Genomic DNA, 18,770 nt, shown 5'->3' with positions numbered 1-18,770 from the left:
TACTGTTTTCCAAAAGGGCTGAACCAGTCGGCTTTCCCACCAACAGTGAAAGAGTGTCCCTTTCTCACCACATCCGTGCCAGCACCGGTTGCGTTTGTTCTTGTGAATATGGGCCAGTCTCTGTGGTGTGAAGTGATATCTCATTGTGGTTTTGATCTGCATCTCCCTGATGATTAATGATGTGGAGCATTTTCTCATGTGCCTTTTAGCCATTCGGATTTCTTCTTTGTGGAAATTTCTATTCATTTCATCTCCTCATTTTTTGATGGGGTTGAATGTTTTCTTTTTGTGGAGTTGAACCAGTATTTTGTATATCCTTGAAATTAACCCCTTATCAGATGTGTGGTTGGCGAATATCCTTTCCCATTCTGTAGACTATCTTTGTATTTTGGCCACTGATTCTTTTGAGGTGCAGAAGTTTCTTAGTTTAGGATAGTCCCATTTGTCTATCTCTGTTTTCACTTGCTTGGCCAGCGGTGTGACATCTTTGAAGACACCATTAGCTTCTAGGTCATGAAGGGTTTTGCCAACTTTTTCCTCAGTGTACCTTATGGATTCCGGTCTGATGTTGAAGTCTTTAATCCACTTAGATCTTACTTTTGTACATGGAGTTAGGCAGAGATCTGAGCCCATTTTTTTGCATGTAGCCGTCCAGATTTTCCAGCATAATTTGTTAAAGAGGCTTTCCCTGCTCCACTTCACTTTTCTTGCCCCCTTATCGAAGTTTAGATTATCATATGCTTGGGGGGAGATGTCAGTATATTCAACCCTGTTCCATTGGTCTACAGCTCTGCATTTGTTCCAGTACCATGCTGTTTTAATTATTACTGCCTTGTAGTAGAGTTTGAAGTTAGGGAGGTTGATTCCTCCCATTTTCTTTTTCCCAAGAATTGCTTTAGCTATTCGTGGGGGCTTATTGTTCCATAAATAAATTTCAGGAGTGTTTGGTAACCATCATAGTTTTCACCAAATTTAGGATTTTGTTTTTTTGAAAGGTTCGTTCCCCCCCCCCCCTTTGTTATTTATATTCCACACATGCAAAAAACTGTTGAGTCTTTCACTTCCTTATTTCACCTCTGATAATCATCTTGAGTTTTCTACTATTTGTTGCAAAAGATACATTTTTCTTTCTTTTTTTTAACAACTGAGTAATCCTTTGAATATATGTACCACAACTTCTTTATCTAGTCATATGTTTATGTGCATTTAGGTTGATTCTAAGTTTTATTTGTTGTGATACTACTATCAACATCAGAGTATATGTATTTTCAAATTAGTATTTTTGTATCCTACAAATAAATATCCATGAGTGGTACTATTGGATCATAAAGGTGTTTTTATATATCTATAAATTTATTGTTGTACAGGTCACATCTGGAAGTACTTAGAGGCCTCAGGGCCACTAAGCTCAGGCCAACTATGCTCAGAGGCCACCAGACCGTACCTGGCGTGCTCAGGGTCCACATAATACTAGCTATTGAATTTAGGGCCTCATGCACACAACAACCACTTGAACTATAGCCAGACGTCTCCTTTGTTTCTTTTGCTAGTGCTCAGGATAGGATGGGAGTGTGTAGTGCTAGGGATTGAGCCCAGGCTTTGGACATATAAAGCATATACACTAATCTCTTATTAGTCTGTCTTCCTGACCAATTTTATGTTTTTAAGGAATCCCTATACTGTTTTTCCTTAGAGTTTATGCTAATTTATATTCCTTCTAAAGTGTATAAGCGTTCCTTTTTCTCTAAAAACTCACCAACCTATTTCCCCTCCCCCCATCTCATTTGGGTGGGGGAGAATAGTTTTTTTCTCAAAATATTTTTAATTCATGAATTGCCATGAATTACAAAGTTACAAAGATACTTATGACTTAGTTTCAAGTGTATATAACAGTGTATATAACAAGTGTCTATAACAGTCCCTTTACCAGTGCCCACTACTCTACACCAATGCCCCAATTTTTCTCTTGTCCCCCAGCCAGCCTGTCTCTGTGGCAGGCTCCTTTTCTCCTTCCCCTTTGTCCCCTCACCCCTGCCCCAGTGCCAAGCTTCCTACTGAAGACCAGTTCTCCTGCTTTTCATTTCTATGCCATTGGGCGTTTGATACTCCCCTTGCAAGGTTTCTTTATATCCCACATATAAGATCATTCTAAGTCTGTTCCTTTCCTTCTGGCTGATTTCACTCAACATATACTCTCCAGATCCATTCTTGTTGCAGCAATTGCATGACTTTATCTTTTCTTAATGCTGCATAGTATTCCTTTACATATATATATATATATACTGTACTTTTCTTTATCCAGTCATCTGTTCATGGGCATTGAGTTGTTTCTATATTTGGCTATTGTATAAAGGCTGCAATGAATATAGAAGTGCAGATGTCTTTTCTTATTTGTGCTTATGGGCCCTTAGGGGTATATCCTCAGGAGTGGAATTGCTTGGCCTAGTTTTTGGGGAATGTCAATGATGTTGACATGTTTTTTAATTCCTAGTTTTTTGGGAATGTCAGTGATGTTGTCTTCCAAAAAGTTGGGACCAGCCGATTCTCAGATGCAGCAAAGAGAGTCCCTTTTCCTCCATATCCTTGCCAACACTGGTTGTTGTTCTTTTAGATGAATACCAGTCTCTGTGGTATGAGATTATATCTCATTGTTGTTTTGATTTGCATTTCCCTGATAATTAGGGATATACAGTTTTTTAAGAAGTTTTTTGACCATTGTTATTTCTTTGAAGGCATTCTTGTTCATCTCTTTTCCCCAGTTTTTTTTATAGGATTGGATGGTTTTTCTTGAGTAATTCTATCAGTGCTTTATATAATGTGGATACTAACCCTTTGTTAGATGAGTGGTGGGCAAATATCTTCTCCCAATTTATGGGCTGTTTTAGTATTCTGGTTATTTCCTTTGAGGTACAGAAACTTCTTAGTTTAATGTAGCTCCATTTGTTTTCTCTGCTTCTTCTTGCTTGGTCAGTGGCATTTCATCTTTAAAGATGCTTCTGGCTTCAGTGTCATGGAGAGTTCGCATATATTTTCCTATGTGTACCTTATGGATTCAGGTTTGATATCTAGATCTTTAATCCGTTTTGATTAGACTTTTGTGTGTAGTATTAGAAAGAGGTCTGAAGTAGGTTTTTTTTTTTTTTGGGGGCATATGAGTGACTTGCTTTCCCAGCACCATTTGTTGAAGAGGCTTTCCTTGCTACACTTTATATTTTTTGCTCCTTTATCAAAGATTAACCATATACCTGAGAGTCTCTGGATTTTCTATTGTGTTTCATTAATCTGAGGGTCTGTCCTTATTCCAGTGCAACTCTGTTTTAATTACTACCACTTTATAGCACAGTGTGAAGTTGGGGAAAGTGATACTGCTCATCTTCTTTCCAAGGATTGCTTTGGCTATGTAGAAGGTTTATTGTTTTTATAAATTTCAGGAGTGTTTGATCTATTTCTTTGAAAAATGACATTGGTATCCTTATAGAGACTGAATCTTTATAATGAATTGAATCTTTATAATGTTTTGGGGAGTATAACCATTTCAACCGTGTTAATCCTCCCAATTCATGAGCAGAGGATGTGTTTCTATTTTCGTAGATCCTCAGTTGTTTCTGGAAGTAGTTTTTTGGTAGTTATTTTTATGTAGGTCTTTTTCCTCTTTAGTTAAGTCAGTTCTAAGATATTTGATTTTTTGAGACACAATTGTGAATGGGATTGTTTTTAAAATATCTCTTCTGTTTTATTATTTGGAAATAGGAAAGCCATGGACTTTTGTGTGTTAATTTTGTAGCCTCCACTTTACTTTATAAATCCATTGTTTCTAGAAGGGCTTTTTTTTTTAAGGTCATCTTTAGGTTTTTCTAAACGTGGTATCATGTCATCTGCAAATAGTAAAAGCTTGACTTCTTCCTTTCCTATGATATCTTCTTGCCGATTTGCTATCAAGTATTTAACAATACAATATTAAATGTAAGTGGTGAGGATGGGCAACCTTGTTTTGTGCCTGATCTTAAGGGGAAGGATTAGTTTTTCCCATTGAGTACAATGTTTGCTATAGGCGTGTGGTAAATGACTTTGACAATATTAAGAGAAGTTCCTTTAATTCCCATTTTATTGTGTTTTATCATAAATGGGCCTTGGATCTTGTCAAATATTTTCTCTGCATCCATTGATATGATCATATGATTTTTAACTTCCTTGTATGATGTATTTACATTGATTGACTTGCATGTGTTAAACCATCCTGGCATATCTGGGATGAACCTTACTTGGCCATAGAGTATGACTTTTTTGATGAGTTGTTGAATTTTACTTCCTAGCATTTTTTTTGAGGATCTTTGCATCTGTGTTCATCAGTGATATTGGTGTATAATCCTTTTTTGTGGTGTCTGTCTTCTTTGGATATCAGGGTGATGTTTGCCTCCTGAGAACTATTTGAGAGTGTTTCTGTTTCTTAAGTTTCCTGGATAAGTCTGAAAAGGATTGGCAGTAGATCCTCTTTAAAGGTTTGGAAGAATTCACTAGTGAATCCATCTGGGCCTGAGCTTTTGTTTTGGGAAGGATGTTGATTACCATTTCAATTTCCTCGATAGTGATAGGTCTGTTCATGTATTTCACATCATCTTGGTTCAGTCTTGGGAGGTTAAAGGAGTCCAAGAATGTATACATTTTTTCTAGGTTCTCACATTTTGTGGCATTTTTAAAGTAACCTCTGATGACCTTTTGAATTCCTGTTGTTTCCATTGTGATGTTCCCCCTTTCATTTTTGATATTTTTTCATTAGGATTCTCTCTCTCTCTCTCTTTCTCTTTGTGAGTCTTATTAGTGTTTTATCACTACACTGCACTGTCCTCCCATTGTTTATTGATTTGCTCCAGCGCACCCAGTAACGTCTCCATAGTGAGACTTATTGTTACTGTGTTTGGCATATTGAATATGTCATGGGTAGCTTGCCAGGCTTTGCCATGAGGGCGAGATACCCTCGGTAGCTTGCCGGGCTCTCTGAGAGGAGCCGAGGAATTGAACTCGGGTCGACCAGGTCAGCCGCGTGCAAGGCAAACGCTCTACCCGCTATGCTATAGCTCCAGCCCTATCTTGTTTAATTTTTTTCAAAGCACCCACCTTTTGGTTTCATTAACCTTTGTATTCTTTTCTTTTTTGGATTCCGGTTCTTTAATTTCTAAGTTTTATTATTTCCTTCCTCCTGCCTGCTTTGGGCTCCATTTTTTGGTCATTTTCCATTTTCTCAGTCTGTGCTGTTATTTATCTGGGCCCTTCCTTCCTAATGAATATTTATATAGCTGTGAACAGTCTCCTTAACACCACTTTTGCTGTGCCCTATAGGTTCTGGTAGCTTGTGCCCTCATTCTCGTTTGTTTCCAGGAAGCTTTTGAGTTCCTTTCATGTGTTGTTCAGTAAGCTTGTTAAACTTCCAGGTGTTTGAGTTGTTTTTTCATTTTTGTTTGTGATTAACTTCTATTTTCAATGCATTATGGTCTAAGATAGTTGATGTGATTTCTGTGCTCTTGACTCTGTGGAGGTATATTTTGTGGCATTTGGTCTGTCATGGAGAATGTTCCATGTGCTTCGGAAAAGAATTAAAAGTGATTATATATAAATTATATAGCTGGAGCGATAGCACAGCGGGTAGGGCGTTCGCCTTACAAGCGGCCAACATGGCCGACCCGAGTTCGATTCCTCCGCCCCTCTCGGAGAGCCCGGCAAGCTACCGAGAGTATTCGATATGCCAGACACAGTAACAACAAAGTCTCCAATGGAGACGTTACTGGGCCCGCTCGAGCATAATATATATAATATACATATTTATAGAATATATATACTGAGTCTGGCTGGGTTAAGTATTCTTGGTGAGTCATTTATTTCATGAGTTTATTTAACTGTGTTCCACTATTGTCTTTGGGCCTGGAGGGTCTTGTATGGTAGATCTGTGGTAAATCTTATCAGTGTTCCTCTGTATGTAATTTCTTTCATTGATCTTGCTGCTTTAAGTGGTCTCTCTCTATGGCATTTGTTATTCTAATTAGTATGTGTCTTAAAGTATCTTTATTTGGATCTCTTTTAGCTGTTGTCCTTCGGGCCTCTTGGGTCTGGGTGCCTGCACTCTCCAGCTCAGGGAATGTCTCAACAGTGATGTTTTTAACTGTTGCTTTTTCATGAGTATTGCCTGCTTTTTCATGAGTATTGCCTTCCTGTCTGTCTGGGACACTGATGATTCTTATTTTGTTCCTCTTGAATTCATCCCAGAGTTCTCTTGTCTGCTCTTCATTTATTTTGAGTACTTTTTCCAGCTTTGGAAATTCTTTGGAGTTTTTCTACATTTCATCTTGGAGTTCACTGATTTTGTTCTCAGCTACTTGGGCTGGAGCGATAGCATAGCAGGTAGGGCGTTTGCCTTGCAAGCGGCCAACATGGCCGACCCGAGTTTGATTCTTCCGTCCCTCTCAGAGAGCTGGCAAGCTACCGAGAGTATCTTGCCCGCAGGGCAAAGCCTGGCAAGCTACCCATGACGTATTCAGTATGCCAAACACAGTAACAGCAAGTCTCATGATGGAGACATTACTGGGCCCGCTGGAGAAAATCGATGAACAATGGGAGGACCGTGACCGTGACCGGTCTCCGCTACTATTCTCTGCTACTGAGGCCTTCCAGTGAGTTTTTCATTTCACCTACCAGATTCTTTAGTTTGGTCATTTCTGCTTGTAGTTTTCTAATTTCTACTCTCATATCCTCTTGTGTTAACTGGTTGATTATTTCATTGTTCCTTTGAGCTACTTAAACACCCTCAACATTTCTTCTCTAAGGTCCTCATCAGAGAGGTCATATAACTAATTATTACTGTTTGAGCTTTCATGACTTCCATCTTCAGCGACTAAGTATGGTTGCGTCCAGAGTTGCTTTTGCATCATGCCTTTTGCACCCTGGAGATCAGTTTTTTTAAAAAATTTTTATTAGTGAAACACCATGAGGTACAGTTGTAGACTTACAAATTTTTGTGCTTGGGGTTCAGTTATGTGTGTTGTTGTGTGGAAGAGCATCTGGAGATAGAGTGTCAGTTCCTCCTCTCTATAAGATATGATGAAGTGAAGTAATCTGCATCCACATTAGCAGCAATGTGCTTCAGGGCCTCCTAACTGACCGAGGGGCAAAATGGTGCAGTTCTGAGTGTAGCTTCCTAGCTGTGTTTCTCCGTTTTTGTTCTTAAAAAATAGGTCACTCTCACCATTGCAAGATAGTATTTTATTGGAAATTTTATTTATGTTTTCTTAAGTGATACTGAGAATTTTTTTTTCACTTGCTTATGAGCCATTTGTGTTGGAGAACTATCTATTTAGATCTTTTGTCTATTTTTTAATTGGATTGCTTGATTTTTGTTGTTGTTGTTTCATCAGTTCTTTATATATTTTGATTCTCAGTATTTTGTCAAGTATATAATGTACTAATAACTTATTCCAGTTGCTAGATTGCCTTTATGTTTTGTAGTTCTTTCACTGTTAAAATTTAATTTGGTTTATTATACCATTTTTTTCCTCTGGCTTTTTTTTTCCTTTGCCAATGGAGTTGAGTCTCCAGATAATCTATTGTTGATGTCCTGGACTATGTCACTTGAACTTTTATATGTTTTTTTTTTTATTTGACAACTAATATTCAATTGTTTTTATCTATTTTGTGTGCTTTTTTTGTGTGTATGATATTCAGAGGTGACTTACTTTCATTTATTTGCATGTGACAGTCTAGTTTTCTAAATACTGTGTCTTGAAAAGACTTTCTTTTCCCCATTGTATGGTTTTTGCACTGTTTTGAAGAATGCAAATATGCATCTACGTGTGTGGATTTATTTCTTTACTCTCTTATTCCAGTAGTTGTGTGCCTCTTTGTGTTTCAGTGCCATACTATTTTAATTACTATTGCTTTGTCTTGTAGTTTCAAGTCAGGGGATGTGATGCCTCCCTTTCCTTCTTTCTTTTCTGTTTCTTTGACTCTTCAGGATCAATATGTGGTTTCATATGAACTTTGAGTTGCTCTGTTACTTTAAAAATATCATTGGGTTTTTGATAAAGAACACATTGAATCTGTAGATAAGTTGGTCATCTTCATAATGCTTATTTTTTCAATTCAGGCAAGATATCTTCTTATTTCTGTCCATTTCAGTTTTTTAATGTTGTGGCTTTAGAATATAAAGTTTTTTACTTCATTTGTCAGGTTTTCTCCCAGATATTTTATATTTTTGGTGCAGTTGTAAATGGGATTATTTCCGGGGCTATGGTGCCGCCAGCAGGTTTATCTGTACCTGTGAGGCGAGTGCATCAGCAGCCTGATGGCGCCTTCAGACTTCCAGATACCCCAAAATTGCTGCTGCGCCTTTGGCCAGACCCCAAAAACTTGGGGAAAAGTTTACGAAGAAAGTAAATGGCCAAAAGTTAGGTATGTGGGAAATACACCCACAAACCACCTAAGGCTCAGCTATATACTTGGAGGCATGGCCTCTCTGGTTCCTGATTGAACTGCTTAAAGGCCATGATCCCAGAGACTCAGAAACAAATCTTGAAACCCAACGGCTTTTGGCAGAAATGCGTCTGGTCCCTGCAGTAGGTCACCGGTGCTGGGCCAACCCAGGTGGGAATAGGTTTTGTGCCTTGGCCTGTTCCTCCTGGCGGCCCAGTGGTCGCCATCCTTTAGAGGCCACTGGACAGTCAGGTTTGGGCCCCCAGTGATGAGACACGCAGGGCCTCATGGGATGGGGGTGGAGCCGGTCCTGTCCTCCCCACCCCAACGAGACCCCAAGTCATCACCCACGAACAGCCTCTCTGGCTCCTGATCAAGCTGCTTAACAGCCATGATCCCAGAGACTCAGAAACAAATCTCAAAACCCAGCGATTTTTGGCAGAAATATGTCCGGACCACACACTAGGTTACTGTCACCGGGCCACCCCAGGGGGGAAGGGGTGCTGTCCCTCTGCCTGCTTCCCCCTGGCGGCTCGGTGGCCATCATCCTCCAGAGGCCATTGGACAGTCAGGCTTGGGCCCGCAGTGATGAAACTTGTTGGGCCTCACGGGATGGGGGTGGAGCCGAGCCTGTCCTCCCTACCCCAACGAGACCCCAAGTCATCACCCACAAACGGCCTCTCTGGCTCCTGATCAAGCTGCCCAATGGCCATGATCCCAGAGACTCAGGAGCAAATCTCGAAACCCGGTGGCTTTTGGCAGAAATCCCTCCAGATTTAAAAGGGTAAAGGTAAAGGCCCTCCCATTGATCGTCGATTTGCTCGAGCGGGCCCAGTAACGTCTCCATTGGAGACTTTGTTGTTACTGTGTTTGGCATATCGAATACTCTCAGTAGCTTGCCAGGCTCTCCGAGAGGGGCGGAGGAATCGAACTCGGGTCGGCCATGTTGGCCGCTTGTAAGGCGAACGCCCTACCGCTGTGGCTAGTCCGAAAGTAGTGAGTGGTCGCAAGGTCAACCTAAAGTCAACCCTCCAGATTTAAGTGTTAAAATTTCAGAATTTCAAAATCACATAGCACTGCTGCAGCCATGCGACATCATATGTTATTCATAACCAGCAACAGAACACAAATTGTGTACTGTTGCCTTTTCAGCAGATCTGAGTGTTGGGGTAAAATCTCAAATAATAATGGTGAGTCTGGTGTCAAAATATTGAATGTGCTCAAAGTAAAGAGAGTAATGTGGAAATCATCTGCCACACAGGTAGGGGGAGGGTGTGGAATGGGGGTGTACTGGGGTTTTTGGTGGTGGAGAATGGGCACTGGTGAAGGTACGGGTGTTTCATTGTATGACCGAGACTTAGACCCGAAAGCTTTGTAACTGCTCTCATGGCGATTCAATAAATAAAATGATAAAAAATGAAAAAAAAAAAGTAAGGTGGAGTTCATGCCCAATTCAATCAGCTAATCAGTGGCTGAATAAATAGCAGTACTCTTACATTGGGCTGGAGCAGTAGCACAGCTGTAGGGCGTTTGCCTTACAAGCGGCCAACATGGCCGTCCCGAGTTAGATTCCTCCGCCTCTCTCAGAGAGCCCAGCAAGCTACCGAGAGTATCTCGCCCGCACGGCAGAGCCTGGCAAGCTACCCGTGACGTATTCGATATGCCAAACACAGTAACAACAAATCTCATGATGGAGACGTTACTGGGCCTGCTTGAGCAAATCGATGAACAACGGGAGAACCGTGACCGTGACTCCTACATTAAAAAAAATGGGATTATTTTCTTAATTTTCCTCTTCTGTACTTGTTCGCACATACAGATGCAATAGGTCTGTTGCAATTATTGATTTTTATCCATATATGAAACTTATTATCTTATTTTTTCCTTTGGAGAACCTGGCAGGCTACCAGGGGTGTCCTACCCGCACAGCAGAGTCTGGCGAACTTCCCGTGTCGTACTCAATATGCCAAATGCCAGTAACAGTGATAGTTCTCATTCTCCTAATCCTGAAGGAGCATTGAAGTGGCTCTTTTAAAATCTCAGGGCTAGGACGAAGGAGACGTTACTGGTGCCTGCTCGAGGAAATCGACAAACAACAGGATGCTTGTGATCTTGTGTGATTAAACTTTATGATTATTTGCTTGACTGTTAGGTTCACTAATGTGTCCATAATTCCAGGAATAGTGCTGGGTACATAGTAAATACATAAATATTTGTTGCACAAGTGAATAAAATGTAGAGAAATTAAAAGGCAAGAAACAGTTCGGTAAGAATTAATTACTTGATCTTATTTGGAATTTTAAATGTAGCTTAGTCTAAGAATTCCTGTCACCTGAGTAAAAACTAAGTACCAACATCAACATATTAATTGGTAATATGTTGTGTGATAAACTCTTGTGTAGTATCTTTTTAATAAACACCTGTACTGTTCTAATGTTTTTTAAGACTCAGCATTTTTAATAATTATTTTTATAGTAGTATGATTTTGAATTTTAGTCTAACAGATTAATCCTTTCCTAGAGACCATTAAGAATTAGATGGAAACTAGGTCAAGGTTGTTGTCTATATGTCTGAGTCATGCTGAGTATAAGAAAAATGTGAAACCTTAGAGCTTTTTTTTTCCCTTTGTGCTTTATTTTACCGCTTGAGCTTTCTTTTTCAAATTATACATTTTTAAATTTCTTGACTTAAAAAAATCATTGTATGACTGAAATTCAGTAATTTAAGATTGTGTACCCTCTTTCAAATTATTATTAGATTGCAAGAGTGGAGAAAGATAAAGAAGAACTGCATAACCAGCTATTAAGTATTGATCCCTCAAGAGAAAGCAAACGAATACAGCAACTTGTTCAAGACAAACTCCATTTGTGTCAGAAATTAAAAAGTTTAGAGGAAGAAGTAGCCGAATTAAGGGCTGAAAAAGAGAATTCTGGGGCTCAGGTAGAAAGTGTTCAAAGAATTCAGGTGCGGCAGTTGGCAGAGATGCAAGCTACAATCAGATCCCTGGAGGTAAGTTTTTAATTGCTTCCCAGTAGACTATGTATACTCTTTTTTTTTTTTTTCAAAGTGCGGTTGACAAGTCTTTGGTTTTCAGGGCATAAATGTACACTCAACATTCTAATGCTGAGGCATTTGTGTAATCCCAAGAGTATTTCTTCTTTTTTGTAAAGAAGAAAGCATTGATCTTATAAGCAATAACTATACTACCACATTTACGAAGAGAATGTTTATTCTTTGTGAATCAAGTTACCAATCTCAAGTGATGTAACTCTTACAATGCCACAAGTAGAACGTCCAAGATTAAAAAATATTTGAATTTTCAAAGACTAAAGTTGCCACAAGCCATTAAAATTTTTTTCCTAAATAGTTTTCTTTACCTTAGGATTCAAGATCTTAAAATTGTAAGGTTTTTTTTTTAAACAAAAATACCATAATTGTATATCTTATGATAACTTTTTGCCAAAATAATAAAATCCAAGTCATCTAATGTATTCAGCTGTACTGAATTTTCTCAGTTTATTAGAGAAAGATAAAAAATAGTAGAACCAAGAAAAGATGAAGTCATGAAATTTACATACAAGTGGTATTACATGGAAAGTATAATGTTAATTGAAATGAGTCAGAAAGAGAGGGACAGACATAGAAAGATTGCATTCATCTGGGGAATATTAAGTAACAAAATAGGAGACTAACATCCCAGAATAGTCAAGATAAATACCAGGAGGTTCAATACATGGCTTGAAGGTCAGCCGCACATGCTAGGGGAAAAGGCAGCTCAGATAGCGAAGGGAACACCAAGTAAAGGGTGTTGGGAGGATTCTCCCCCGGATGGGAGATACATGCTGAAAGTAGACTATAGACCGAACATGATTGCCACTCAATGCCTCTTTTGCAAACCTCAGCACCCAAAAGGAGAGACAGAACAAAAGGGAATGTCCTGCCACAGAGACGGGATGGGATGGGAGGGATGGGGGGGTGGGAGGGATACTGGGATCATTGGTGGTGGAAAATGGACACTGGTGGAGGGATGGGTATTTCATCATTGTATAACTGAAACCCAAGCACAAAAACTTGTAAGTCCACAAACACCAGTACCTCATGGTGTTTCACTAATAAAAATTTAAAAAAAAAAATAGTAGAACCAAGCTGGCACTCCTAGTCTGTTCTTTTAGTAAAATACTTGAGCAGTAACTATTTTTATTTTTGTTGTAATGGGGATCAAACTCAGGACCTCACACATATAAGACAGGTGTTCTGCTTGCTAAGCCACTTCCTCAACCCTAAAACTTTTCTTTCCCCCGCCCCCCTTTTTTTTCTGGCTTTGCTGGGGATAGAACCTAGTGCCTTACACATGTAAGGTGCGTCTGTATCCCAGAACCTTTACAGCTTGAGGTTTTTATTGCTGGGAAGGAAGATCTCTTCCTTTATCCTCTTAGATGAAGGGACTAGCAGTTATTGAACTGGTAATGATAGATAAGCAAAAGGAAGGTTCCCCCCCCTATATATATATATATATATATATATATATATATATATATACACACACACACACACACACACATAGATATACACTTATGTGTATATCTATGTATATACATACACATAGATAGATGATAGATAGATAGATAGATAGATAAGGGTTCATAGGAAAATATGACCTAAAGAGGCAGTTAAAGGAGTCAGAGCAAATAGTACAGAGACCTGCCTTGTCAACCCAGGTTTGATTTCTGCATCCAGTATGGTCCCCTGAGCTCTGCAGGAGTGACCCCTGAATTTGGGTCTCATACATCATCTTACTGTGGGAAGGAGAACTGTCATTTCTAGGAAAACAAATGACTTTTGGGAAAGATAAATGTCCCAATAGGAAATAGCTCAGAGCGATGGTATTTTTGTGAAAATATTGTATATGTTATAGATTAGGTATGTTAATAATCTGAGATAGGATATTTTTGTGAAAATGTTGTGCAGGTGATTTTTTATTTTTTTAATCCTGGTGCCATCGTCTTCTTTTCTTCCATGATAGGAATCGGTTGCCTTGGCTCTAACACTCCCAGGGAGATTTATGACACTTGACTCCTTTTTGGTGATTCTGCTTTTAAACAGATGTATTCAGGGGAAAAAATCTTTCCCTTTGATTGTTGATTTTTAGATACCTTTAGCTCAAACTAATTTTTTGTGGCTACAAAAACATATTTTTGACCTTTCCACCATTTTATTTAGATATGCTTACTATTCTTAGTTCTTATTGTCTGTCATTATAGCAAGTATACAGTTGTTTGACTGTTTTTATTTATTTTGTATAGTCCAAGGTGTTTTTTCCCCAGAATAGTTGTGAAATTATTTGGGTAAGAGGGGATTAGTAGGCATCTAGTTTGTAATTAATATCCAGTATTCAAATTGAAAATAAGTTATTTTTCTCTAGTCAGGAAATGGATAGTTTTTGAAGAGTAGAGGTCACTTAATTTCCTGATAAAGCTTTTGACAGTATTTGCTGGATTCCTGAACTAATATTATCAGAACCTTAGACATTCTGCAGTTGAGAATGAGATTATATTGCTATCTTTCTATTGTCAATGTATTTATAGTGACCTAATAAATGGGATGCTTGCTGCTAAATATAGTAAATGGTTCCAATGTAAAACTTCATCATAGTCATTTAAAGTGATTTTTTTTTTCTGGATCAGTTGAATGATGAAAAAGATGAGTGGTTCCTTTATGACATTTTCCAAAGACCCTATATTTGATTTTATCATTTGTCAGATAAGTTGAAAATAAACACCTAACAATGATCACTTTCTTTGTTGACTACTTGGGCTGTTATTGGACCCAGAGAGCCTCATTTTTTATTTCAGGAAAATGTTTTTTTGAATTAGGTCATTATCATATTTAAGATATATAAGTAAAGGCCCTCCCATTGATCATCGATTTGCTCGAGTGGGCCCAGTAACATCTCCATTGGAGACTTTGTTGTTACTGTGTTTGGCATATCGAATACGTCACGGGGAGCTTGCCAGGCTCTGCCGTGCAGGCGAGATACTCTCGGTAGCTTGCCGGATAGGAAAGGTGATTTACAAAACTGAAGCTTATCCTTTAAATGTAGGTGTCTTAATTAATTTGAATACACGTGACATTTAAAGTGTTTAGTTTTCTCTTCCAATATAAAGATACTATGAATAATACCAACTTGAATTTTCTTGACAACTTGAAGACTTCATTAAGAATATTAACTAGGGACATGGTCCCCTGAGTACCATTAGGAGGGACCTCCAACCACAAAGCCAGGAGTACCCTTTGAGTACTTCTGGATATGCCCTAATACCCTCCCTTCCCAGTCTATGAGGTCAAGAGCTATTGCATTCTTTGCTGATACTTCTAAAAACTCCAGATCAATTTAAGATTTTGGATATATATATGTATATATATATATGTGTATGTATATATATATAAATATATATATATATATATAGGCTGGAGCCATAGCACAGCAGGTAGGGCATTTGCCTTGCACGCAGCCAACATGGCCGACCCGAGTTTGATTCCTCCGCCCGCCCCTCTCGGAGAGCCTGGCAAGCTACCTAGAGTATCTTGCCCGCAAGGCAGAGCCTGGCAAGCTACCCGTGACGTATTTGGTATGCCAAACACAGTAACAACAAGTCTCGCAATTTGTTGTGAGATGTTACTGGTGCCCACTTGAGCAAATAGATGAACAACGGGAGGACAGTGGACATATATATATATATATATATATATATATATATATATGTATATATATCTCTGCATTTATTTTAGGTTTTTAGTTGTCTTTTTTTTACCATAAATGAATCCAAACTTCTAATACTGCTTTTTTCATATCTGCTATGGACCATAAACCCCTCCAAAATGCTTGTTCAAATTGTATCAGCAATAAGAGTAAGTATCAAGTGAGCTATTAGTACTGTCTTTAGTAAGAGAGGTATAGATATTTCTTTTTGGTGACTGTTGGTATGTTTGTCCAGATACCTTTTTATAGTATTTCCTGACCAAATACCTCTTATTTTAATAATTAGTTTGATAAAACCCTTGCTACTTTGGTACCTGTTAATATTGTTGAAGTTGAATGATTAGGTAGTATAATTATATAAACATATTTTAAATTGTTGTTATTTTAATGTGAAATTTATGTGGAAATTTTAAAATATTCTGTTTTAATAAAAGGCTGAGAAGCAGTCTGCTAAACTACAGACTGAACACTTGGAAAAAGAGCTACAATCAAGCAATGAACAAAATACTATTTTAATCACTAAAGTGCATAAAGCTGAACGAGAAATAAATACATTAACTAGTAAAGTAAGTTTACTTATGTTTCTTTTTTAAAAATTGCTTAATATCATAGAATGACAAAGTATTTTGCATTTAAATAGTTTAGCTTCTCTGTATTGAATCTTTTATAGCCTGTCATTTTACCGTCCAGATACTTGCAGAATCTAATCAATTTTTACCACTTCTATTGTGACCACTAGTCCAAGCTCTAATTGCTCTAGGCTGGATTTTCTCAATAACATTCTAATTGGTTCTTCACTTTCTGCTTAATTCAGAACTTCCTTGTGATCTGGTTTCTGCAATCTTTCTACAGCCATATTAATCATGGATCATTTTTCCTTCTCTTCTTGCTTCAGCCTTACTGGCCTGTTTTCTACATCAGGACCTTTTCCTGCATGACATGGTTTGCATTCACATTATGTTTTTACACCTTTTTCTCACCTTATCAGAGTGATCTTTGCCTTTGTAAAATACTAGTTCCCTTTTCTCTGCCTTAATTTTCTTAGTAGTTTTATAATTTTCTTAATAACTCCTTAACACCATGTGAGATATATATATATCTATATATCATGTGATAATATGATATATAGGTTATATATATAAAATAAATATATTCTATGTTATGTATTTATATATATTGTATATACATTTTAAATACACACATATACATACATAGATAGAGAGAGAGAAAGTGAGAGAGTGTTTGGGTTTGTGCCCAGAATTGAACCCAGGGCATCATATATGCATGGCAAATGCTCTACCATTGAACTGTATCCCCAGCCAGTTTACTTTGCTTCTCTTTTTTCTTACTATTCTCTCTCCCTAGGCTGGAGTAATAGCACAGCAGGTAGGGCATTTGTCTTGCACACAGCCAGGCAAGCTACCGAGAATATTCTGCCTGCATGGCAGAGCCAGGCAAGCTACTCATAGCATATTCGATATGCCAAAAACTGTAACAACAAGTCTCACAATGGACAAGTTACTGGTGCCCGCTCTAGCAAATCACTGAACAACGGGAGGACAGTGCTACAGTGCTATTCTCTTTCTCTGGACCAAGTGTAACTTCCAAGGAAGCGAAAGTATTCCTTTCATTACTATGTAGGGTCTTCAGCTACTGGAACAGTCCCAGTACACAGTAGATATCTAATAAATGTTTATTAAGTAAGTAATAGCATGTTAAGCTTTTGTTGTTTTAAAGGAGTATAATAATTGAACATCTTTTTAGTTTGTCTTAGGAACTTATAGTTTCCACACCCCACTCCCTAACATACAGTATATTTAAGGAATCTAGTAAGCAATATCAAAATATCAGTAATATAAGTATTTATGGAATACTGTAGTGAATAGCGATATCAACCCTGGACTCAGGCAAACTGGATTTATATTGTTTCTTCCATCTACTAGCAATGTGTCTTTGGGCAGTTTACTTTCCCTCTTAAAACTTTCTGTCTTCCTAAATAAAACAAGATTAATACCTGCCATTAAAAAATTGCAGTGATGATTACAGAGATACTATACATAAGGTATAAAGTATCTAGTTAATATTTAGGTTAACTACTGTATTATTTTTTATAATAACCTAAATATTAACTAATAAAATATGAATAATATTATAATATATAATATTATACTTGAGGCATTTTTAAGAACTTGGAAATAAACTGGTTTCTGGATCAATGAATTCAGTGTGCTTTCTAGTAAATCAGAATGTATAAGACTACCTTAAATCAGGGCCAGAGTGATATACAGCAGGTAGAGCACGTGTCCTGCTTGTGATCAACCCCAGTCCTTTTCCCAGCACCTCATATGATTCCCCGAGCAACATCAGAAGTAATTCCTGAGTGCAGAGCAAGGAGTAATCCCTGAGCATTGCTGGGTATGGCCCCCGAACAAAAACAAAACAAAAGAAAGCAAAAAAATCATTCTCAGACCTAGTGGAAGTTATTGTAACCTTGTTAAGATATATGAACTTATCTAAAGAAATAATGCACGCATCATAAATTCCCGCTGTACGAGCGATAGCACAGCGGTAGGGCATTCGCCTTACAAGCAGCCAACATGGCCAACCCGAGTTCGATTCCTCCGCCCCTCTCGGAGAGCCCGGCAAGCTACCGAGAGTATTCGATATGCCAAACACAGTAACAACAAAGTCTCCAATGGAGACGTTACTGGGCCCGCTCGAGCAAATCGACGATCAACGGGAGGGCCTTTTACCTTTACTATAAATTCCCAGAATGGGCTGGAGCAATAGCACAGTAGGTAGGGCGTTTGCCTTGCACGCGGCCAACCCGGGTTCAATTCCCAGCATCCCATATGGTCCCCTGAGCACCAGGGGTAATTCCTGAGTGCAGAGCCAGGAGTAACCCCTGTGCATTGCTGGGTATGACCCAAAAAGCAAAATAAAAAAATAAATAAATTCCCAGAACAAGGAATTACCTGAAAAGACTCAAAAAAAGGACTGGTCTTATTTAAAAGGTCATTTCTGCTTTGGAAAGGAATACACGCTCTGTTTTAATCTGTGACCATGTATAATCAATTTCTTTCATTGAATTTGTTCTGATTCCATGATCCCCGATTTTCTTTGAATTTTTATCTAATTGTCTGCGGTTAGATGCACTGGTCCTTTAGATTTAAGTACTCTAGTTCCTACTATAGTTTTTCAAATTAATGAACTTGTATTCTGATTTTATAGATTATTCTTTGCAAACTTTATTAATGGGCATCTAAGTTTGAGGATTTTCCTTAAATATGATGACCAAACTGTATTCCTGTGCCTGAAAGGCTAAAGTCATAATATTAAGGGTATTAATACAGTCCCTTTGGAAGATAGTGTACTCAGTTTTTTCCATGACAAACACATTCTCCTTTGCAGATTATACATGTAGTGACAGTTAACTTTTTGTTTGAACTTTTACTAAAATTTTATAGCTTAAAAAAAGTGTCTTTAATTAGATATGGCTCATACTAGAAAGATTAAGTAAAAATTAGACAAGAGTTAATTGTTAAAATATTTT

At 38.1% G+C, this 18,770-nt stretch overlaps 1 protein-coding gene across 1 annotated transcript in view; it reads left to right on the top strand.

Moving 5' to 3' along the window:
- CEP83 (centrosomal protein 83) overlaps positions 1-18,770 on the top strand; it is a 165,170-nt gene that overhangs the window by 92,674 nt on the left and 53,726 nt on the right. The window contains exons 6-7 of the mRNA XM_056116235.1: positions 11,215-11,466; positions 15,652-15,783. Coding sequence (XP_055972210.1) covers positions 11,215-11,466; positions 15,652-15,783 — 384 coding nt within the window. The remainder of the gene's footprint in view (positions 1-11,214; positions 11,467-15,651; positions 15,784-18,770) is intronic.

Source organism: Sorex fumeus, unplaced genomic scaffold (assembly GCF_029834395.1).
Source record: "Sorex fumeus unplaced genomic scaffold, SorFum_2.1 ptg000003l, whole genome shotgun sequence".
NCBI lineage: Eukaryota > Metazoa > Chordata > Mammalia > Eulipotyphla > Soricidae > Sorex > Sorex fumeus.
The sequence above is the reverse complement of the archived record's forward strand: the minus strand, read 5'-3'. Positions and strand labels throughout refer to the sequence as shown.